General features: G+C 43.1%; 1 protein-coding gene across 3 annotated transcripts in view; it reads right to left on the bottom strand.

Moving 5' to 3' along the window:
* Positions 1-395: 395 nt before the first annotated feature.
* LOC148508630 (heat shock factor protein 3-like) overlaps positions 396-25,087 on the bottom strand; it is a 67,065-nt gene continuing 42,373 nt past the window's right edge. For 2 of the 3 annotated variants that reach the window (XM_088444240.1, XM_088444241.1), the window contains 6 exons: positions 14,868-15,034; positions 14,112-14,315; positions 12,227-12,332; positions 11,021-11,086; positions 10,806-10,866; positions 396-3,462 (listed from right to left, as the gene is read on the bottom strand). In XM_088444240.1, the coding sequence (XP_088300366.1) occupies positions 3,170-3,462; positions 10,806-10,866; positions 11,021-11,086; positions 12,227-12,332; positions 14,112-14,315; positions 14,868-15,034 (897 nt within the window). In that variant the 3' untranslated portion in view covers positions 396-3,169. The remainder of the gene's footprint in view (positions 3,463-10,805; positions 10,867-11,020; positions 11,087-12,226; positions 12,333-14,111; positions 14,316-14,867; positions 15,035-25,087) is intronic. The other variant, XR_015869566.1, reaches the window with a different exon arrangement.

Here is a 25,087-nt window from a genome sequence, read left to right as displayed (position 1 = left end):
AGCCCGACTCGGGACTAAAGTTAGCCGTAGAAATCCCAACGCCTATCTAAACCCTGACGTCGGAATCTCGACAGCTGCCATGCCGATCAAAGGCACAGTGGGGCATCTTAGCTGTTAGCCAAGGAGAGGGAGGGTTAGGTTTAGGTAGCACAGAGGAGTTAGTGTTAGGCACCAAGGGGGGAGGGTTAGGGGGCGAAGGAGGGAGGGTTAGTATACTTACCTGACCCCTGTCAGGATACAGAGCATCAGGATGCCGCGATCAGCATTTTGACAGTAGGCATCCTGACTGCCGGTATGTCATACCCAAACCTAGAAAATGTGTATGGGGTCCAATTTACATGGCAATTATTTCCCTATAAAGGAGGATCATATCACCAATTGAAACGAAATCAACATAAAAGAAAAAAAGTAGGATTTATTAAAATGGTTAGATACACAAGAAATAAAAATATATCTAAAAACAGAACATGGTTAGACATGTGCTAAACAATGATTGAATGAGAGAAGTCTCCTAATTGCTTGCAACATACTGCAAAGATCCAATGGTGTAACGTACTTTGCTATATTTTTATAATGAATTGTAGGGAAAAAAAAAAGGAATAAAAAAAAAGTACACGTTAAGTTAGTTATCCTTATTGCAGCAATAACAGTAACACAAGATTGGAGAGAAGTCATATCTTCTAATACACAAAATTTCCCTGAACACTGCAAAGAATTAAAATAGTGATTTTAAATTTCCATTGTTATTTTCAATGGAAGATTAGCATTTTAATAATTTTCATATATTCCAGTGCAGAAATGAATGTTACAGATGTAAGAGTGATTGCTTTATGCAGTAGGGTTAAAAAGTAACATGATATGAAAAAATAAAAAAAGGTAACATCTTTAATGGCTTACAAGGCACTGAGGTTATAGTTATACAGAGTGTACGGCATAGGCCTTGTAAAATACAGACTAATGCACAGATGTGATGGGACTAAGAAATTTCAGGAGGAAGTACAAATAGCTAGTGTAAGGTGTCAGACTGCTTATTAATGGGAAAGATACCTAACCTGGTCATATCAATAGTGTCTAAACAATGGCATTGAAGGAAGGAATATTGCTAGTCCCTCAAATGGGATTAGGTGCATTCTGGAGCAGATCATCGCCATAACTTAAATTAGATAGATAATGTGGACTATTGGGAGCTCCCTATTGGTAGCAAAACAGTAGGACGTTTCTGTCAGTCAGTAACTCCACTTATGTGTATAAAAAGGTTTTCAGACATGGTGGAAATCAATTCTTTAAAATGTACTGTACTGTACTGTGCATACGTCCCAGGGCCACGCTTGTTAAGCGAACTAAAAATAAATGAATGTACAACAACCAGGGCCTACGGTACAGAATTACACAGACCAATTGCATGATGGCAATCACTGTATCTTAAGTTAGCCATTAAACTCTGCAGATCATTAGACTAAAACATGACAGGTTACAAATTCAGCGACTTGTGCACATGCTAAGAAACTTATCAAATAGATGCTTATTCTGGTTACAGATGTTATAAACAAGCTATCAAACCAAAGAACAGCCTTTAGCCATATAACTCTACCAGACTTATTCCGATACCATGAAGCTTATGTCCACTGCCAGCTACAGCAGTGGTGACTAGAGACTACCCTATAAGCCTTGGATAGATCTAGAAACAGCCTTATTTCATTACTATGCCTAGAAAATCTAGTCTGGACTCCCTAAAGGTCTGGGACAGTCACAAGCTATAAATTATCATCTCCGATCTGGGACCAGACGTTGAAACCAAATACAGAATTCACTCTTCTGCCACAAAATGTATCCCTTCTATTTCTTGTGAAGTCAATTTCCAACCGTAATGTACAGTATCATATGGGTCATTAAAATGATTTCTTTCCTAGTCCATCTCCATTTCCTGGGTCCCCTCCTCACTTTAAATCATCTAGGGAAAAATATAACCCACCACCCATAGACTTTTATACTTTCCTCCAGAGTATTTTATTTTGCCCATTTGGTACATCCAACGTCTATCCGCATCTCAACTTTGTATCTCAGTACAAAACAAGCAAATAAAGAGTAATTAGAGTGGCAACGTTATAATAAAGGTACTTACAGCCCTTAAACAAACCCTATGCCCAGTTACAGTGGGATCTAGACCTTTATAAAACCCATTTGCTGAAACAGTGGAAACATATTTGGCTTACCCACATCAAATGACCAAATATTTAAATCATACTGAAATTATCTTTCTTGCTAAATCTCGGCCTAGCAAATATCACAAACTGTGGCCCTATTAAAATTTGTCTAGCGCTAGTGTGACCATATAGGTACTATAATCATATTTCAGGAATTAACGTATTACTCAGCCTATATGGAGAGAAGTCTTGAACCTGATCTCCACTGTTGAACACCCTAATACTAAATTAGCGCTTTTCCATTTATACCTCCCTTAAATCCCAAAACACAACCTTCATCATAGCCTATTAGTAGCCCGTGCTGCAATCGCCCAAAACTGGAAGAACCCTACCTGCCCCCATCAGTAAAATACATTTCTGAAACTCTTTGGATCCCACGCCATTCAATCTAAACGAACCCTACCCGGATTTGCCTTATTGTGCCAGAGCATGGTTTGGTTCTTGCTTTGAGTAAAATGCTTCATGGTAACTTGTATACCCAATATTTGAATGCAGGTACCATTGTGTCCTTCCCACACTATATTTCTAATGGTCATGGTCGCTGATATTTTTAATTCTGACTGAAATAATTGGGGTAATATTACAATGTCCCAGACCGGGCTGTGCTTTGTGCACCCACAAGAAAAAATGGTGCCATTTAGAGAACAAAAGGTACAAGCTATATTATAGCCCAAGTGTGTTTAGCACTGATAAACTGTGCCATAGTTTTTTCTTTTGCATATGTACGGTAACAATCATTAAACACAGTAATGGACAAATTCCACTAGCTCAATCACCACCGAGGTCTTAGAATTGCAAAGGCATATGGCAAAAACAGAGTAAAATGATGGGTCTTTCTTTCCCATAACAAGAACTTATTGCATGACATGCTAGAACCATGTGGAGCAGTTCAAATTCTGGTCACTCCCTTACAGTTCAACAGATCAAATCACTTGACACCCAATAAGCTCATAAACTCCCCACAATCAGAGTGTCTCTGCCGCTGTGACTTCATCTATTAGTTTGTTAACAGGGCTAGGTACAAAAAAAGCTATGAGCTCCTGAGCTCCACTGAAATCTTCTACCAGCAAGTCTGATTCTCTGCTGGCGTCGTGTCCAGGAACGATGCTACTCTGTTCTGAAGAGCTGCCGGGGTACAAGCCGTCTCTTAAGGTGGTCAGTAGGGTTGCTGGGTCCGTAGTGACTTTTTGTAAGTTGTTGGATGGATGCTCAAAAAGGGACAACAAGTTGCTCCCTGTGTACTGCATCAGCTGCTTATCTATAAAGCAAAACAAAGATAATTCAACATGTTTTTACATTTCACCAGAAATTTTATTGTTCCCAAGCTACTGTTACATAATTTGAGGAGATAAGGGATGCCATAGCACAAAAAGTAGAAGCCTTCACTAGAACCATAAGTGGAGGAGGCTCAGCTAATATAAATGATGGACAGCCAAGGATGCCAGAAATAATGGTTAAGATTTCTACAAAGATTACTTCAGCTGTCATGGCTCCTTATTCCAATAGTGCCAAGCCACCAGTAGCTGCACAGTAATAACAGTCACCAATGGCTGCATTATCATCATCAGCTAAAGATAATGCCTTATATCGGTCATTCTGCTCATTATACATCCCACACCCTTTGTATTGTAAGCTCAATTGGACAGAGCCAACTTTACCACATGTTTCAAGTCAATGTATATAACGTGTTTGTATAATCCTCTCAGTGCATGGCATGTTGGTGCTTTACAGAAAAACAGATACTAATTCTTGTAATATATTGAAAGTTTTTCATTTACATCCATTAGCTAGAGAACGAACAGTAAAAAAAAAAAAAAAAAAAAGCATTTCCATCATATTTTCCAGTTACTTATACATATTTAGTGTGATCCCAGAAAGTTAGCTTGAAATATATTACTTTATAGTTCTCTAGACTGTAAGATGGCTAATCATGCTTAATGGTGACCTAATAAGGGATACAAGTATTTATATTAACAGAAATATAGATTTTATTTGTAACCCCTTTAGGAATCAGATTCCAACAGATTTTCCTATTTTTTATTAATAACACTGGGGAACAAAAAAATTCTTGCCAAGTATTTAAGGTCGGTTTGAGGGTACTCGTAGGTCCTATTTTCGCATTAGATCTTTGCTATAGCGGAATTGGCTCCAGTTTTCAAATTAATGAAAAATGATAAAATTCAATTATTTTCTCAATTACTTAATAGAATCGACTTAGTTTTGCTTTTTTAACAACTACCCTCTTTCAACAAGGACAAGAATTTGTTTTATTTGTGATAATGTAGCTGGTAGTCACGTTTGAGAAACATAACACATTCATATCTCCTCAGTAACGCTGTGAGGAGGCGTGGCAGTGCACTGCTGAGCCTGCTGGGACATCCTCAGACCACAGCCACGCCTCCTCCCAGTATACAGAGAGGAGCAACACATAACACATTCATATCCCCTCACTATCGCTGGGAGGAGGCGTGGCAGTGCACTGCTGAGCCTGCTGGGACATCCTCAGACCACAGCCACGCCTCCTCCCAGTATACAGAGAGGAGCAACACATAACACATTCATATCCCCTCACTATCGCTGGGAGGAGGCGTGGCAGTGCACTGCTGAGCCTGCTGGGACATCCTCAGACCACAGCCACGCCTCCTCCCAGCATACAGAGAGGAGCAACGGAGAGGACCAATTGACGCAGGGCCTGATTCAGAGCCGTTCGCTATTTGTGGTCGTTCGTTCAAAAACAAGGGGTGGCTATTCAAATGATCCGTTCGCAAATTGCAGTCTGTTCCCACCTCTAAGTCTGAACGAGCGAGCAAAACATACGCTCGTTTTTTTGATAAAAACGCCCCCTGGCCGCACGCACCATACGTCATGTCCGCTATTTATTAGATTAATCGAGTACATCGTACAGCGTATGAACTGCTCGCTATTCTTGTGGTTGGTGTTTTCAACCGCTATTTTGCGAGCAGTTCTGAGTTAAAAAAAAACAAGTGACGTGGTCAATGACGCTGCTGTATTAAATATGCACTCCCTTAAAACGCCCGTTTTGACCTTTAAGCACGCCTGCGTTCGGATCTCCACTCCCCGTTTTCAAGCACCTTCCCCTGTTACCACCCACATACGCCTCATTCTGTCACTCAAAATAGCAGGCCCTCGCTATATTGCGTACCAACGATTTTGGCCGCACTGACTGGTTCGCGCATGCGTACTAAAAACCGTACGCATGCGCAGATGTGCGAACATCGCTCGGAACGAGCGTACTGCCGCTAGCGAGTGGCTCTGAATGAGGGCCTGCGTCACTTGGTCCTCTCCGTTGCTCCTCTCTGTATGCTGGGAGGAGGCGTGGCTGTGGTCTGAGGATGTCCCAGCAGGCTCAGCAGTGCACTGCCACGCCTCCTCCCAGCATACAGAGAGGAGCAACGGAGAGGACCAAGTGACGCAGTTAGCACACTCCTGTTCCTAGTTCGGCCCTCTCTGTCCCACCACAACCAATTTCTCGCCGGTTGAGCTTATTTTGTTCAGTACGTCCTCGGCTTTTGTTGAGAGTTAGCACTCAATCAGGGGTATTTAATATGAAAGGTTAACTTCCCTGGCGAAGTTAACGTTTCATATGGGAGTTTTTTTCTGCGTAAAGGTATGGTGCGCGCTCCCGCTTATCCCCGTATTCAATATAAAATTAACGAAAACGGGAAACTCCGAAGTTGGATTTGCGTAAAGTTACGAATTTTTCCTTAAAATAATTGTAAGACCCCCCTAAAGTTGTAAAAACATGGGGGAACACTATGGGTACCCCCGTATTAGCCTTTAATTGAAAGTCGGGGCTTTAAATAGCCGCAGCAGGTGTTTTTTTCCCGACATTGAAGAAGTGATGCAGAAGAGCACATAGGTTATTTTTTTTTAGTTTTTTTTAGGTGGTCCCATCAAATTTGGGGTACATGAAAATGGGTACTAGCATATTTTGATGTCCCTAAAGTCAGTTTTTAAAAATTCTGCATTTGTGCACCTGCCGCTATAATTCTATTCTAGAAAACATCTGCCGCATACATGCAGAATAGCCCTGAACCTATTTGCCTATTGTTAAACAATTTTTTCCCATTTTTTTTTTTGCACCCCATTTTTTTAATTCATTTTTTGGAGTGTCCGTATTTTTTTTTTTTTACTTTTTTTGACACAGTTCTTTTTTAAATGTCAATCTCAGGGGTGCAAGCAATTTTTTTTAAGCCTGCACCCCTAAACCCCAATTCTGCACTTTTTTTCGACACCTGTTCAATGGTGAAAAGTTATCACCGTTTTTATCAAAGACTTTTCAAAACTGCGATAAGTCTTTGAAATTGAATACGGTGTAAAACTAAAACAAGTGATATTAACACAAAAAACGATGTTATCGCACCCATATTGAATACCGCTAAATGTGTGAAACAAAACGTTTTCGCCGTAAAAATGAGTTCTTCTCGGAGACGGTATACTAACAACCCTGATGTTTTTTGTTATATTTGTGGCAAATATAGTGTTGCAAAAGAAAGAAAAAATATAACTATTCGTAAAACAAGTGTATCAGGTTTATTCTGGCCGTCACATAAGCCAGGAAGACAAGATATGGGTGCCCCACAAAGTTTGTAAAACCGGTGTGGAATCACTCCGCAATTGGACTAAAAGGTGATCTAAAAAGGTCTTAATTTCGGCATACCTATGATGTGGTGTGAGCCAAAAAATCAATTGAGTGACTGCTATTTTTGTGCTGTAAATGTGAAGGGTATAAATCGGTTTAAGAAACGCAAATGGGAATACCCAAGTATGAACTCTGCAAAACAACCGATACCACATATCGAAGATTTACCTGTATCATCATTCTGTTCTTTGTGCGAAGTTGAATGTGATGATGTGGAAATGTTAATTTCATCCAGTGCAAGTGACAACACAGATGAAAGTGAGTTTGAAGAAAGTTGCTCTACTCCAAACAAATTTTCTCAAAAGGAACTAAACTTTTATTCATGACTTGAAGTTATCGAAATAAGGAGCTGAGCTTTTAGCATCCAGACTTCAAGAAAAGCACTGTCTTGAGCCAGATGTTACTATAACGTCGGACTGAAATAGAGAGCAAGCCATACTGCCGTTCTTGTGTATTGCAACAATATTCCGGAACTTTTCCAGATGATGGGCTTACCAGAATATTGGGAAGAAGACTGGCGGCTCTTCTTAATATAATTCTAAAAGGAGCTTAAATGCGTATTACTGCACAATGGGAATAAATCTGCACCGATTCCTATTGGTCATTTAACAAAACTTAAAAGAACAGCATGAAAATATCAAGTTATCTTAGAAAAAATAGCTTATTCTCAGCATCAGTGATCGGTTTGTGTCAATTTAAAAATGATAAACCTTCTTCTTGGGCAGCAAAGTGGATATACTAAGTATCCTTGTCACATATGCTTATGGGATAGTCGTGCAAAACAAAAGCACTGGCAGCAAACCGTATGGCCTCCAAGAGAAGTTATAACTGTAGGAGAAGCCAGCATCATTCATGAGCCCTTAATCTACAGGAAAAAAAAAAAAAAGAAATCATACTGCCGCCTCTCCATATCAAACTGGGTTTAATGAAACAATTTGTAAAAGCATTGGACAAGTCAGGCGATTGTTTCACGTATATTTGTCAAACATTTCCATCCATTAGTATTGAAAAATTAAAGCCTGGAGTTTTTGACCGCCCACAGATATGGAAACTGGTGAAGGATCCAAATTTTACCACATCTATGACTGAAACCGAATCGGAAGCATGGCTGAGTTATGTGTCTGTCAATCAAAATTTTTTAGGCAATCACAAGGCAGACAACTATCATGAATTAGTCCACAACATGCTAAAATGTTTCGAGAAAGTAGGTGCCAACATGAGTATTAAAGTACATATTTTGTACAGCCATTTAGATCACTTCCCGTCCAATCTAGGAGATTTAAGCGAAGAACAGGGTGAATAGTTCCATCATTTTATTCAGGTAATTGACGATAGATATCATGGAAAGTGGGATCGTCACATGATGGCCGATTACTGTTGGAGTCTGCAGAGGGACTGCCCGCAACAAGAATACAAAAGAAAATCCTACAAAAAACGGTTCCCTTTGCTTCCTAACACCTATGTATGTAATTATCCTACGTCTTTTTATATCATTTTGCAAATCAAATTTTAAACAGAATAAAAAAAATATCTTTTTAACTATTTTTAACATTGTTTAATTTTATTTTTCATTAATATTAAAGACATGCATATCTCAAAAACTAGAGCCAATTGAAAATAAGCATGACATATTCACGATCAGGAGCACAAAATTAATCAAAATCGACTCTTAAATCCCTGGCAACAGATGGATTGATTACACTGGGGAACAGTCAAACGCAAACTGGATTTACTAGCAACTACAAAAGCACTTACTCTGTAAATGGAGTCACGCGGAAGCGCAATAACGACCATCTCCTTGATGGAATGTATAAAGTTTAACTCGCAGTCAGTCACTGACAAATGTTAAGTTTGTGTATGTCATTTTGCGATAAGGAATTAGTATGACTGGCAATGGTTTGCAAAACCATTAAAAAAAAAAAAGTTAACACTTCACGCACCCCAGTGAGATATGCTACTTATCTGGGTATCATACAAACCCTTTGCCCTCTGTGTTGAAGTGGGATAGTAAGTGTATACTGTATGGATGTAACTGCAACCCTTGAAGCAATTTACTCATGTGTGCTATTTGTACAGATGCGACTTCATACACCTAGCCTCAATATGCCATGTGGTACAAGAGTGAGCCGCACTGAGCGGTGTAGATTCTTTTTCGCCCAAAAACGCGTCTGTCGCAATCGGATGCAACAAACTGCTTCACAAGACTGCACTAATTCATTTGTTATGCAACACTTGTATATCTCATGCAACCAAATCTGCACACGAAGCACAAAAGAACTTGTTGAGGGAAAAAGCTGTTGCTGCTGTATCGTAGCACTTCATAGATTCAGACTCGGTCGCACACAGATATACAAGTGTCGCATATCAAATCAATCAGTACAATCTTGTGAAGCAGTTTGTCACATTGCACTGAAACCAAGAAATTTTCGGGCGGAACAAACACTTGGCGTAAGTGGAGTCGCACAGAACCTTGCGCTTTGCGAAGGGCAGTTTCATGTGACTGCAGCAATAGTGCATGAGGACATATCTGTATGTTCAAGGGGGGAATCGAATTAGCCACGGATATTACCGACAGCCAGCAATTCAACTAGCGGGGTTAACCCTGTGCGCCATCTCCCATAGGTATACGTTTCCTCGCAGCTTCAGGAGTTGCGAGGAAAATTACACAAGAAAAAGTTACCATCAGGGGTTTAACGCGCGGAGAAACCCATTGATTCTGCAGTTTATGTGGAATCCGTGAGTTTCTGTGCATTAACCCTGATATACTGTGCGGGGAAAATGCCATTTCATTAAATAGCGTTCCCTCCCAAATGTTTGCTCAAGGACCTGCAATATCAAATGCAGCCACCAGATGTCACCAATCCAGGAAAGTGCAAACTATTTCCAAAATAGAGGGAGGAGGAGATCCCAAAGGATCTTTTAATAAACTTTATTCGGTCAATCCTATTATTAGGTGCAAATTGCGAGTTGCTATTTTCACTTCGAATTCGCATAGTGAACTTTGCAATCCAATTAGCAATTCGCACTGAATCAGCCAGACTGAATTCGCAACTTTCCACTCGCGCCTCCCTAAGGGTGAGAGATGGAAAGGAAAATCTTTATTTTAGGGTTAAAATGTGGGGACACCGTGCTGAACCCCTTGGACATCCCCCCTAATGACTAATTAGGCATTTGGAAGTTTCCAATTATCTTAATTAGTTCAATAATTACATGTAATTTTTGGGATAAAAAAAAAAATAAATGTCCTCAAGTTACCCCAAAATTTACTTTGTCATTAGTTTAGGCACTCCAAAGTTAATTCCAATAATTTTTTAGCTGCAAAATAAGTTTTTTTTTTTATTAATTGTCAAGGTGCCCTCAAAGTACCCCAAAATCACCCTTTTTCCTACATTTTTCGTTTAATTTGTTTGAGATTAAATGAAAAAAAAGTGTGGTTTTTTTTATCATTTTCTTGCATTTAAAAAAAAAAAAAAAAAAAAAAAACCCCAAAAATACACAAATCAGCCATTTGACACCATTTAAAAGCCTACAGTACCTTCTTAATGCCCACAAACAGCCTTCTATACGGTCCTGCTACCTAAATTATACATTTTGTGTTGGTCCAGTATGGTCTCCCCACATTTTCATGCACTTCTCGCAAATCTTATTCGGCAGTCAATTCGCACCCCTCCGCTGTGAGTAGTACGAATAGGCATTCGTACTTGGATTGGAGTATTCTCGGGAGCGCGTTTCACTGCAAAGTGTGACCGTTTCAGGAAACATATCGCTACTCCCACCTAATTGGAATGAGCCCTTTGTGTGTTTTAACATACAGCATAAATGAGCAGATGAAACGAAAGAGGACTGTGTCAGGGGGAGGAAACAGTGTTATATACGGCATTTGCACTATTAAACAGTTCTTTAGTAGTAAACAAAATAAAGTGAGTATTTCTATGAACCTTTATTCAAGTGATCATCGTTCTCTGGCACTACAATGTCCTCCTCATTCTCCTGTAGTTCCTTTTGGAGGTGGTGTGAGGGAGAAAAAAAAATAAATAAAAGATAGAGACTATATTAAGCATATTTCCCATTTCTCATTTAACTAAACTACAACAAGAACTAGGATTGTAGACATATCAGTTAGCATACAAAATAAAAGTTAAATTATACTCACATTCACTATGCTGGGGTTGAGTTCATTAACTGGGTTATCTGAGGATGACAAGTCAGGTTTAAATAGCTGCAAAAAAAGTTGGAGATAAAAAGAGACTTGGCCACGTATTCTATTTTAGGTTAGCTATTGTCTGAAGAACACATTAAGATTAAGTAATAATCACACAGGTACTTTAAATGTATCCAATGCTGCTTCCTTGGTTTCTCTGAAAGGCAAGAGACATTCCAGCCTATTAAGGCCGGGTACACACTAGAAGATATGTCATCCAATCCAGCAGATCAGACGACATATCGTCCACAACGGGCAGTGTGTACACGCTATATCGCTGACAATGCTCACTCCCGTGCGTAGTCAGCAACATCGTCTGTTGGACCTGCATGCAGGTCTGACAGGCGATCTTGTCAGTGGGGGCCATGCTGCCAAATGCAACATGGCCCCCAGCTGTCGCGCAGTGGCTCCCGGCATCAACAAGTGTATTCCACTTGCCGATGCTGGCACCCTGCCGGATCCAGTCACTAATGAGGTCGGTACACACTAGACATTAGTTTGGTGTGTTTCGGCCATAAGACTCACTGGCCCATAGCAGAAGCAGGCACAGTCAGAGTGCATTTGCTCTCCACATGGATGCACGTGGATTAGGAAAAAAAAAAAAAAAAAAAAAGACAGGTCTATGAAAGTCTCTATGTACATACCACACTAAGGATTAATGATCCCCAGTGTACCATCAAATCAGTCTCTCTCCTTCCAATACCCAAAACAAAATAATAGATGCGATGCAGCACAGACTGATTAAAAGAGACTGTATGCATTAGCCATGAACCGTGTAACAATTTCATATTGTCAAAAGTTTTTCCACACAGATATTTTATGGTGCAGGCTAAATATATCATTAGTTATACAGTATCCTAATTTACAAAGAGGGTTCTCAACCCTCAAGTTCTTTCCAACAGGTCATGTTTTTAGGATGTCTGTTTGTGGAAGCAAGACCCAGAAAAATAAAATAACTTGTATGATTACAGAAATCCACCAACCATAACCTGTTGGTGGCACTTGAGGACAGGACACTGGTTTACATTGTAAGTACCAAGTCAAGTAAACAAAAAAACAAATGTCTTTACAATTCACCTTTGGCTACTTCCCATCAATAACTGGGCTACTGCATAAGACACTGGATAGTCATTTGCTTATGGTGGATAATTCTCTCACCTCATCTATAAAATCAGAATCAACATTTAATTTCTTTAAAGACAACATGTTCTGTAGCTCCTCGAGACTTGCGTCAATACAGCTTAGGAAGTCATTGATATCTTCTCTATAAAAGAGCAAAAAAGCAGGTTATATAAAGAGCGCACAAGTAGATTATTGGGGTTTTGTTTGGGACAGTGGGCCTAATTCAGACCCACTCGCGAGCTCTGAGCGCTCAGAAGCGGGTCGATGGTGCCCTAGTGCGCACGACGGAGGGAGCTCTGTCGTGCGCATGCGCGAGACCCACATAGCGACAGCCAAGCTGTCGCTATGGGTCTCGCACCAAAGGGGGCGTGCTGTCGATGGTGAGTGACAGCACGCCCCCTTTGGTGGGCGTTCCAGGGGCGTGGCTGCCAGACGGAGGCGTTCCCATGTGAACGCCTACCGTCTGGGTCCGGCCCCACTGACATCACTAGTGATGTCAGTGGGAGTGCTTTTGGCTCTGATAGAGCCAAAAGCACTCCTGGGCTTTTGGCAGAGAGAGCCTACCGCAGGGTCTTGTCGCAAGCCCGATGGTCGCGATGGTCTTGCCCATCGCGACCATCTTTTTGGCCGCTCGCTATAGCTGTGGGTGGTCACCCACAGCTATGCGAGCGGCCAGGAGGCCGCTCCATTTTTAGGTAGGAGGGCCCTGATTCAGAGCGAGCGCTCTGGTCAGAGCGTCCGGCTCTGAATCAGGCCCAGTGTTTCTAAAACTAGTCTTACAGTCTCACTAAATTGGTGGATCCACTAAACATGCACTTAATTTATCCACTGACGTGACTAGGATATTATCTACAAAACACACTGTCAGTAAGGCACTAATGATTCTGCTCCATATTTTAAGTGGAGAGCTTAAATGTTCCTGCACTGATATACAAATGAATGGAGTGCATGCACCCACATTTTAGTAATGGAGATTAGCATCTACCATGTGTTAGGAACTGTGCTAGAATGATCTTACACTGGCCAACATGGCTTTATAGCAGTTCAGTAGTTGTTAACAACTAGATGTTATAAACTACTGCAATGGTTTTCACTTAACAAGGACAGCAGTATGACATTGCTGCCAGCAATAGAATCCTTCATTGGCACCTTTAACAGTGTACAATTCTTGTACATTGTGTATAGCTGCTGTAGCAACTCCTTGCTAATTCCTCTGGGTGAATACTTCCTGATCGCTTACTATAAATGAGGTCTGCTGGTTAGCTTGGGAGAGTGCTGATAAAAATATTGACAACTTTATAAGGGATACGGATGGATATACACACACACTACATATTCTGTTATGGTTTTAGCTACTCCTTTAAGCTGCTCTGGGGGTGGGTAAACCAGTCTTTGTAACAAATCTAGGATGAACCCCTTCTTACCTGTGCACAAGGATCGCCCTGTTCACTTATATTCTCTACACTGACTCCTGGTAGTTTGGATTGTGAAGATCTAATGTCAGCCGACCGCTCGTACACTTGATACAGAAGCCGCCTAGGAAAGGGGGGCACGACAGAACCACCGGCCAGATATCTTTAGATGGCAGTGATGGTTGTTCAGTGTGTATGAACCACCATCATTTGCAGATCAGTCGATCTGCAGATATATCTTTCTTGTGTGTAGACAGCTTAAGAATCATTGCAGGAAACATTAACAACTGGCATGTGTTTTGTAAATATTTGATGCAAACTACACAGAATTTAATACATTTAATGGGGAGTTAAACTAATCTATGCGTTATGGTGCCACCCAATCATTGCTGGTCATATTCCATTGTTTCTCAAAGAATCATTGATACACAACCTGGGTCAAACCTATATGAAGCTTATACAGGTTGAATCAATAAATTCTATTCATATTTGCAATTTGAGATACTTACTGATCCAGTAAATCATTGCCGCTCACTGTTGAGTTTTCATTGAGGATAGAGTTAATTACACTATCTGGATTTTCAACAGGGTTTGCTGGGACCAGCTCCAGTGCCAGCTCCTCACCATCAGTGGGGTTGCTGGGAATCAGGGTTTGATCAGCCAATGACTGCAATTGCTCAACCGAATCATTAATAACTTCTTGAACTGTATCACTGTGGAGGGAAAACAATTATTGTGAGCTACCTTGTTAAGAACATAGTTTCTTTAGAGTCGCTCAGATACAGGGCCTGATTCAGTGACTGACAATGTCGATATTTCGCAGAAGGAGCGATTGTTGGCTATTTCGCATGTGCGAACATGGTGCTACGTACATACGGCGATTGCATATGAATCACTTGCAAAGTGAATGACAGGAAGTCAGCGTTTGGGGGTGGTAATGGGAGGGGGGTGGAGGGGGTTAGAAAAACGCAAACTAGTCGGACCGTTTATACTGTGTTTCATTAAAGAGCTCTCTGCGTGTCAGGAGAGCTGCAGTGTTTGCGGCTGGTCAAATGTTTTACATGCTGCGTGACTGCCCAATGTGCGTTGATGTTTACGCTGTTGCATGTTGTCGGACAAATATGAGACGGCAACAGTGGTCATCCCTACGCTCGGCTAAAATTTGGTATATTTTCACAGATACAAATGCCATAGTGTCCGTCTCTGAATCAGGCCTATAGTGTTTGACATATTTCATAGCATAAAGAGATGGAAAGCGGTCTTACCCAGCAATTTCTGGATCTTCTGATATTGCTTGTTGGACTGTGAAGCTTTGTATCGGTTCTATAGAATTAGTGGTAGGTTCTGATGTGGCTTCTCCGAAACTAAAGAGTTTGTGGATTTCAAGAGTATTATCTGTAGAGTTACCAGAATTTTGTGATGGGGTGGTCACCTAATACCAAACAAAAAAATAAAATAAAAAAAATTGACAGATGGCATATATAAAGAGACTTTGCAATACTAACTTTACAGGCCATTAGTCATTTCTTGCCCAGCAGGGAACGAAAACAGGATTTTCGTACTTACCGATAAATCTTTTTCTCTTCGACTCCACAGGGGACACTAGAGTATAGGCTCTACTCTACCGCCATCTATACCCCAATGTCCCCTAGCGGATGAAGGAGAAAATGAGAGTTATGGTAAAACTTACCTTTGTTAACTCTCTTTCTCCGAAGTACATAGGGTCCACAGAGAGACCTTGGGGTGTAGGTGGTGGTTGAGGACTGGGCACCACACAGTTAAAGCTTTCAGCTCCCAGGATGCACTGGTCCAACCGCCTATACCCCGCCCCCAAACCAGAGACACCTCAGTTTGTGAGAAGCCAAAGGCCAGAGGAGAAGAGAGAAGGAAGACTGGTACACAAGAATCACACACTCACGTAGAAGGAGACGGGAAACTGGTGACCAGAAACATAGCCCATATGAAGCCAGGTACGTCAGGGCAGGTGCCCTGTGGACCCTATGGAAAGTTAACAAAAAGGTAAGTTTTACCATAACTCATTTTCTTCTTCAGGGTCCATAGGGCTCCACAGGGAGACCTTGGGGATGTCCCAAAGCAGTTATTTAAGGGTGGGACGCTCCTGAGCTGAGAGGAGAATCCGGCGCCCAAATGAAGCATCCTGAGAGGCAAATGCATCAAAGGCATAAAACCTCAGAAATGTATGGACAGAGGACCATGTCGCAAACTTACAAAGCTGTTCGGCTGAGGCGCCACGGCGAGCCGCCCACAAAGGACCCACAGAGCGAGTAGAGTGAGCAGTAACAGTAGCTGATACCGGAAGGCCTGCCTGCGTGTAAGCCTGCAAGATGATCATACAAAGCCATCTAGCCAATGTCGGTTTGTTGGCTGGCCATCCCTTCTTGTGAAATCCATAGGAGCACAAATAAGGTGTCTGATCTCCGAAGGGAACTATACGGTCCATGTAGGCACTGACCACATCCAAGGAGGCCTCATCTACCGATAGGTCCGGTGATTGAAAGGCCAGGTCTACAATTTCCTCATTAATGTTGAAACTAGTAACTTTTGGAAGGAAACCAGGGCGAGTCCGAAGCACAACTCTGTCCTGATGGAATATCATAAATGGGAAGCGACAGGAGAGCGCCCCTAAAATTGACACCCTTCTGGCGGATGCTATAGCCAGAAGAAAAAGTCTTCGCTGTGAGCCACTTGAGTTCCACTGAATCCAGGGGTTCAAACGGAGGACCCTGGAGGGCACAAAGTACTACTGTCAAATCCCATGCAGCCACTGGAGGGACAAAGGAAGGTTGTATACGGAGGACACCCTGGAGGAAGGCATGGACATCTGGAAGTGGAGCAAGTCTACGCTGGAACCAAATGGATAGAGCAGACACATGCCCTTTCAGTGAGGTCAGGTGGTGTCCAAGGTCCAATCCAGCTTGAAGGAAGGCCAGGACTCTGGAAATCCTAAACACTTGGGGGTCGTAGCTTCTGGTACGACACCATTGGAAATACAGTCAGGTCCATAAATATTGTGACAGTGACAGAATTTTCAGATTTTAGCCTCTATTCACCACCACAATGGTTTTGAAATGAAACAAACAAGATGTGCTTTAACTGCAGACTTTCAGATTTAATTTGAGGGTAATTACATCCAAATCGGGTGAACGGTGTAGGAATTACAACAGTTTCAATGTGTGCCTCCCACTTTTTAAGGGGCCAAAAGTAATCGGACTATCAACTCAAAAGCCATTTCATGGACAGGTGTGGGCTATTCCCTCATTATTTAATTATCAACTAAGCAGGTAAAAGGTCTGGAGTTGATTCTAGGTGTGACATTTGCATTTGGAATCAGTTGCTGTCAACTCTCAATATGAGATCCAAAGAGCGGTCACTATCAGTGAAGCAAGCCATCATTAGGCTGAAAAATCAAAACAAACCCATCAGAGAGATAGCAAAAACATTAGGTGTGGCCAAATCAACTGTTTGGAACATTCTTAAAAAGAAAGAACGCACTGGAGAGCTCAGCAACACCAAAAGGCCCGGAAGACCATGGAAAACAACTGTGGTGGATGACAAAAGAATTATTTCCCTGGTGAAGAAAAACCCCTTCACAACAGTTGGCCAAATCAAGAACACTCTCTAGGAGGTAGATGTATATGTGTCAAAGTCAACAATCAAGAGAAGACTTCACAAGAGTGAATATAGAGGGTTCACCACAAGATGCAAACCATTGGTGAGCCACAAAAACAGGAAGACCAGATTAAAGTTTGCCAAACAACATCTAAAAAAGCCATTACAGTTCAGGAACAACATCCTATGGACAGATGAGACAAACATCAACTTGTACCAGAGTGATGGGAAGAGAAGAGAAGGAACTGCTCATGATCCAAAACATACCACCTCATCAGTGAAGCATGGTGGTGGTAGTGTCATGGTGTGGGCATGTATGGCTGCCAATTGAACTGGTTCCCTTGTATTTATTGATGATGTGACTGCTGACAAAAGCAGCAGAATGAATTCTGAAGTGTTTCAGGCAATATTATATGCTCATATTCAGTCAAATGCTTCAGAACTCATTGGACGGCGCTTCACAGTGCAGATGGACAATGACCCGAAGCTTACTGCAAAAGCAACCAAAGAGTTTTTTAAGGCTAAAAAGTGGAATGTTATGCAATGGCCAAGTCAATCCCCTGACCTGAATCCGATTGAGCATGCATTTCACTTGATGAAGACAAAACTGAAGGGAAAATGCCCCAAGAACAAGCAGGAACTGAAGACATTTGCAGTAGAGGCCTGGCAGAGCATCACCAGGGATGAAACCCAGTGTCTGGTGAGGTCTATGCGTTCCAGACTTCAGGCTGTAATTGCCTGCTAAGGATTTGCAACAAAGTATTAAAAAGTGAAAGTTAGATTTAGGATTGTTTAGTTTGTCCCATTACTTTTGGCCCCTTAAAAAGTGGGAGGCACATATAGAAACCGTTGTAATTCCTACACCGTTCACCTGATTTGGATGTAATTACCCTCAAATTAAACCTGAAAGTCTGCAGGTAAATCACATCTTGTTTGTTTCATTTCAAAGCCATTGTGGTGGTGAATAGAGACCAAAATATGAAAATTCTGTCAATGTCCCAATATTTATGGACCTGACTGTATGTATGCCATACACTGTGGTAGATCCGTGCAGAGGCTGGCTTATGCGCTCTGAGCATAGCTTTGACTACAGAGCTAGAGAATCCTTTGGCCCTCAGGAGGGATGTCTCAAGAGCCATGCCGTCAAAGACACAAATGACCCAGGTCCGGGTAAAGGCAAGGACCCTGAGACAACAGGCAACAGGAACAGAGTGTCTAGGGAGAGACTCCGAAGATCTGAGTACCAATGATGTCTGGGCCAAGCTGGAGCCACCAGCAGGACAGTGCCTCTGTCTTGTTTGAACTTCCGAAGAATTCGAGGAAGAAGGGAGACTGGAGAGAATAGGTACTCAAACTGGAAAGTCTACTTCACTGTTAATGTGTCTACAAGGGTTGCCTTGGCATCTCTTGTTCTGGACCCGTACACTGGCAGTTTGTGATTGTGTCGGGAGGCCATGAGGTCCACCTCTGGTAGGCCCCATCTGCTCACTAGGAGTTGAAAAACCTCTTGGTGAAGAGACCATTCCCCAGGATACAGGTCATAACAGCTGAGGAAGTCTGCTTCCCAACTGAGAACTCCCGGTATAAACACCGCAGAGATGGCCGGGAGGTGACCCTCAGCCCATGTCAGAATGCGGGACACTTCTGTCAGTGCTGCCAGACTTAGAGTGCCTCCTTGATGGTTGATGTAAGCCACTGTTGTGGCATTGTCGAACTGTATCTGTACAGGTTTTCCGTGAAGTATGTTCTGGGCCAGGATGAGGGCCCTGTAGATAGCTCGAATTTCCAATATGTTGATTGGCAGGGATGATTCGAACGATGTCCAGCGTCCCTAAAAGGAGTGTGGACCGGTCACTGCACCCCAGCCCCAGAGACTGGCGTCTGTTAGGAGTACCCCAGTGCGGGATCCAAAAGGGGTTACCCCGAGATGTCTGTAGCCACCAAGAAAGTGACAGACGCACCTCCGGTAATATCGCTGATGTGAGTGCGCTATAGGTACATTTTAGGTATGCGTCCTGAATATCCAGATATACCATAAAGTCTCCAGGATCCATAGCTAGGATGATGGAGCGTAGGGTTTCCATTCTGAACCTGGGTACCCTGAGGAATTTGTTCAGGGATTTGAGGTTGAGAATAGACAGATGAGAAAAATTCGGCTTTTGAACCAGAAAGAGTAGAATAGTAACCGGTCAACTGCTGAGATAGCAGGACTGGCACAATTAACCCCGCTTGCAGCAAGGACTGTACGGCTTTCTGGATTTGTAAGTCTTTGCTCGGGTCTGAAGGAGGGCCTGTGTAGAAAAACTGTTGGGGTGGCTGTCGAAGACATGTGAGGGCGTACCCGTGAGAGACCACTTCTCTTACCCAAGCTTTCGTGGTGGTTTGACACCAGCACTGGGCACTGAAGAAGTTGGCCTCCCACTCTGGGATCCCCCAGAGGGAGTCCCGTCCTGTCAGGCGGAGGGTTTATCCTCAGATTTTGAAGCTAGGCGTCTGGTGGTCCAGGCCTGCTTGGTCCTGGGCTTGGCAGCCCTAGTGCGAGCCGACTGCCTAGGAAAGGACTGACCTTTAGGTCTTCCTTGAGGACGAAAGGACCTAAAAAGATGTAGTCCGAGGTTTTGCAGTAGTAGTTGCTGAAGGCAGAAATGCAGTTTTTTATGCCGCCATTCTGCCTTCAATGTGGTTACGACCTTGTCAAGGTTTGGGCCAACCAAGATCTCCCCATTGTAGGGTAACACTTCTAGGCCTTTCTTGGAGACCGCATCTGCCTTCCATTAGCGTAGCCACAGGGTACGGCAGGCAGACACTGCCGTGGCTGAGACTCTGGAGGTTAGGAGACTGGCATCAATGTCGCTTCTCAGATATAAGAAGCTGCATCTCGTATGTGAGCAACGAAAGACATCTGATCCCTAGAAGCATCTGAGGGAAAAGTCTTCAAGTGTGTCTATAGGTTCAGCCACCCATGCAATAGCCATGGTTGGACGGGCAACAACCTCTGGAAGAGTATATTAATTTAAGGCAAGATTCAGCCTTTCTATCCGTAGGGTCCTTTAAAAAGGATAACGTAGGGATAGGCAAAGTAGTGCTTTTAATTAAACGCGTAACATGCAAATCCACCGTAGGGGGAGTCTCCCATTTTGAACAGTGAGCCGCAGAAAATGGATAACAGGAGGTCAGACATTTTTGGGGCTGAAACCTCTTACCAGGTGACTGCCAGGCTGTCGCCATGTGTTCAGCTAATTGATCCGATAGAGGGAATTCTGCTGAAGCCACTTTCTGCTGTTTAAACAGTGGATGCTTTGATTTAGGTGCTGGCTTGTCATCTTCTATTAGTAAGATGGGGCTAACAGCTTGCACCGCGGCAGGAATATTAATTTTAGACTGACTCTTGTCCTATCCCTGAGGGGAGTCAGTGTTCGAGAGATCAGCATCTTCTTCCTCCCCAGATGACACTTCAGAATCTGAGAGCTGCATGGACTGTGAAGATAATACAGGACGCTTAGAAGACTTACCGGGTAGGGGCGTCTCACCTTGCAACATAGGGCCGTACTTAATTAGCAGCAATATTTTTGACAAAAAACAGGCGAAAACGCAGTTGGCGGAAAAAAACTGGAGAAAACTCTTCTCCATCCAGGACCAGGCGAAAAAAAATGCAAAATCACTATTTTTGTCTAAAAATGTGGGGATGTCTTCCAGAACCATTTGGATATCCCCCCTAGTGATAAATTACCTCCCAAAAATTTCCTAAGTTGCGAACAACGACCGCGCAATTTTGGGCAAAAAAAAAAAAAAAAGTTGAAAAATGATACAAAGCAATTTTTTCCCCCAGAAAATTACTGTTCCACGTAAATTGAGGGTACATTAAAAAGAGTGCAAGTATATTTTCGTGTCGTAAAAACGCTAATTTTAAAAACCGTAAAAAAACGCCTGCTGCGACCGCCTGCGATGTTTAAAACACTACACACAGCCATACTACCCCCCGAAAAATCAGACCCAATACATTAAAACCATTTTCAACATTTATTTTTTTTTACCCAAAACTGCGCGGTCGTTTTACATCTACCCATTCACGCATACTTACCTATACCAGATGCATCTGTCCCCTTGTCCAGTAGAATATCCTTAATACATGGCTCTGCAAAGAAAAATTCATACTCGCCTATATCCTGGCGCTGGTCTCCGCAGTAATCCAGGTACTTGCCAAAACAAAAAAACGAGCATACACGACCCACGCAACAGCTATCAGTATGCGTGTTGCCACACATACTCATAGCTCTCGAATGAGCTGACGGGACTGAACTGGGCTTTGCAGTCCCATCAGCCAATCAGCGGCCGCGCTGACTGTAGAGTAGCCACTGATTGGCTCCGGCTGCTGACAGTTCCCACGTGGGCGAGTCACAAAACGTGGGAACTGTCAGTAGCCGGAGCCAATCAGCGGCCGCTCTATAGTCACAGCGGCCGCTGATTGGCTGATGGGACTGCAAAGCCCAGTTTAGTCCCGTCAGCTGGCATTCGGGAGCTATGAGTATGTGTGGCAACACACATACTGATAGCTGTTGTGTGGGTCGTGTATACTCGTTTTTTTGTTTTGGCAAGTACCTGGATTACTGCGGAGACCAGCGCCAGGATAGAGGAGAGTATGAATTTTTCTTTGCAGAGCCATGTATTAAGGATATTCTACTGGACAAGGGGACAGATGCATCTGGTATAGGTAAGTATGCGTGAATGGGTAGGTGTGTTTAATAAAAGTTATACTGTCACAGTGTGTGTGTGATTTGTCTTTTTTTAACTATTTATTTTACAGTGAAATTACAGGTGCCGCATGTCTGGCACTTGTTGTTCCACAAGTGTAAAATGGCAGGCTTCCTGGTACTTGTAGTTCCACTGTAAAACACATTAGTTTTACAGTATTTGCCCCCCCCGGGCTTCAGCGTAAGCCTGTGGTGCTCGGGAGGGGTACCCTTCTTTGGGTGGTCCCCGACTCCCCCGAGATCACCGGCTTGTGCTGACCGATTTGGGGTGTAAATGCTTTGGACCTGGAGCCCCGGTGATTGGGTCTCCGAGCTGTGGCATTACACCCCGGTCGGTTGGGTCTGGTGCTGGTCTTAAATATAAGGGGACCCCCACGCTTTTTTTTACCCCTATATTTAAAACCAGAACAGGTCCCTGCAGCCTTGGGTTGGTTTCTAAAATACGGTGGAACCCTACACTTTTTGTTCCCCATATTTTTAGAAACCACCACTGGCTGGCAAGCCTGGGGCTGGTTTGGCTTTTGGGGGGGGGAGACCTTACATCATTAAAAAAAAAAAGGTACTTTTTTTTTTTTTTTTTTTACTTACAGGTACAACACACTGGGAGTTTTCGGGATATATTCTAGGGACCCCCCCTAATGAAGTGTAGACATAGGGGAGGACAAAGGGTACCCCAATTTTTAACTACTGAAGGAAGTCAGGGTTTCTAACAGCCGCAGCAGGTGCATAAATGCGGCTAGGAATAAGGTGATGCAGAAGAGCATTTAGAAGTTTTTTTAGGGCAAAACAACTAGGCCCATCAAATTTGGGGTACATGAAAATGGGGTTCAGCATATTTTAAAGTTGCTACAGTGACTTAAAAAAAATCGTGAAAAAGCCACCTGCCACCAACAAATCAAAAAACACTTGGGACATACTTGGGGACCCCCCTCCAGAGTCAAGTTCGCTATTAAGTTTGTACCCCAACTTTTTTTCTGCCCCCTTTTTCAAAGTCAATTTTTGGGGTATCCTTCATTTTTTTTTTAAGTTTGTTTGACACACATTACCTTTGGGGGAATGTCTGAAGGCTGCACGGGGGTTCCCGAAATGTTGCACCCCAAAACCCCAATTCTGCACTTTTTACCGCCTGCCATTCATAGGCGACACTTTACCGCCTATTACATTGTATTGACTTTCCACCTACGCGGAAAGTCTTTCAAACTGAATACGGGGTAAAACTAAAGCAGGCGATAATGACGGCATCGGCGGTAAATTACCGCAAATCCGGACTTAACGCCTCAAATTGAATACGGCCCTATGTGTTTATAGCTTTTTTTGCTGGTATTTGTGTGGAGCCGGGCTGTGGGGGTTGTAGATTTTGCGTGTTTTGAGGGCTGTGTCACTTTCTCGATGTTTTGGAGACATTGGCAGGTTCTAACTAGCTGATCCTATTCCTACCTTTGTCTCCTGGCAGTGGTCACCTCTTCCTCGCAGCAATGCGGCAATGTCCCGGGTCCCCGTCGGCGTCTTACGTCCACCGGAAGTGGTCACGATCGCACTTCGTTTGGAGTCTTTCAGCTAACCCACCATCCAAAGCGATGACCCGCCTTACCTGTCCCCTTTTATCCGGGCTGCAGCCTGCGCTCAGCCGCGGGGTCGGCTAGCAAGAACCCTGGAATGCCCGCCAAAATCTCCAGCCGAAGCTGGCATTGCCCGGATGGGTGAATGTTTGGCAGCTCACATGTCCTGCGGACAGTCTGCTGCTGCTCGCTCAACAGATAAAGTACTAAACATAAACAAAGTAATAAAAATAAAGCTATTTGGGCTGCCTAAGCAGCCCACTGCATAATGGTGACCTGACTCCGGCCGGGCACCGACGAAACGGAGGTGGCTCAGGGGCGGGGTATAGAGGTTTGAACCAGTGCACCCGGGAGCTGAAAGCTTGAACTGTGTGGTGCTTACCCCAACCTACACCCCAAGGTCTCCCTGTGGAGCCCTATGGACCCTGAAGAAAATAGGATTTTGGTACTATAGAGCCTATAAGCCTATACTCCAGTGTCCCCTAGTGGATGATAGAGAAATTAAGAGGTCTATATATGTAAAATGCAATGTAGTTTCTTTTTCTTCCATGGGGGACACTGGAGACAATGGGGTATAGTAATTGCAAGAGTCATCTGGGCACTTAATAGTAATAGGTCTTCACAGCACAGGCTCCTACCACTCTATACGCCTACCCCCACCAACAGTTTTTTGTTTTCAGTGCCTCAGGGTTTGGGCACGTGTTATTATTAGCAAACTGGAGCTGCGCAGCACAGGCAAGAGATACGCCCTTTTAAAAAAGACCCAGTAGTGGAGGCTACTGCCAGAATAAGCTTCAAAGTGTGACACAGGACGGGGTGTTCTCTGTGAGGCTTGCTTTGCTGAGCAGCAGAGGACTAGTTCCCCAGTTACAGGGTCTTACTCCGAACCTGTTTGGGATAACACACTCTAAGGCTATGCTGGAGCTCTTGACAGTTGTCCCTAATTAGACAAACTCCTCCAGGGGCAAAGCAAAATACTAGTGCACAGCCTCCCCCTGTGGAATCAGCATAGGTTTCTGGGTTATCACAGTCTATTCAGGGATTAGTACAGGTCTCATCCTCCCTGCAGCGGATGTTAGACCCAACGGTATTGTGCAATCAGAAGAGCCAGTTGTCTGCACCTGAGATGCAGAGGTACTGTATAACTTTCTTCATTGGGTGAGGCTTACCCACAAGAATCTGACTATGAAGAGTCCTCAGTACAAGAGGGCAGTCAAGACAGCTCCATTAATGTGGAGGCTTTAATTGAGGTGGTTAAATCTGTTCTTCATTTTAAGGATAGTGAGGGCTATTTAAGAGCAAGAAAAAGGAGTTAATTACCTTCCCTTCATCTGGCAACTGCAGGATTTATTAATGGAAGCATGGAATCAGCCCCATTGCAAATCTCAGTCTTCCAGGCATATAGTTTCCTTTTATCTTCTTCCTCCAGCTGACAGGTCTAGATATACAACTCCACCCAGTGGACACACCTTTTGCACCTTTGGCAAAGGCTACCACTTTTCCTCTCCCTTCATAGTAGTACACCCAGTTCTTAAGGTGGGTACA

This window comes from Taudactylus pleione, unplaced genomic scaffold, assembly GCF_031769625.1.
Source record: "Taudactylus pleione unplaced genomic scaffold, aTauple2 ptg000352l, whole genome shotgun sequence".
Classification (NCBI taxonomy): domain Eukaryota; kingdom Metazoa; phylum Chordata; class Amphibia; order Anura; family Myobatrachidae; genus Taudactylus; species Taudactylus pleione.
Note: the sequence above shows the minus strand (reverse complement) of the source record. Positions and strands in the feature narration are given on the sequence as shown.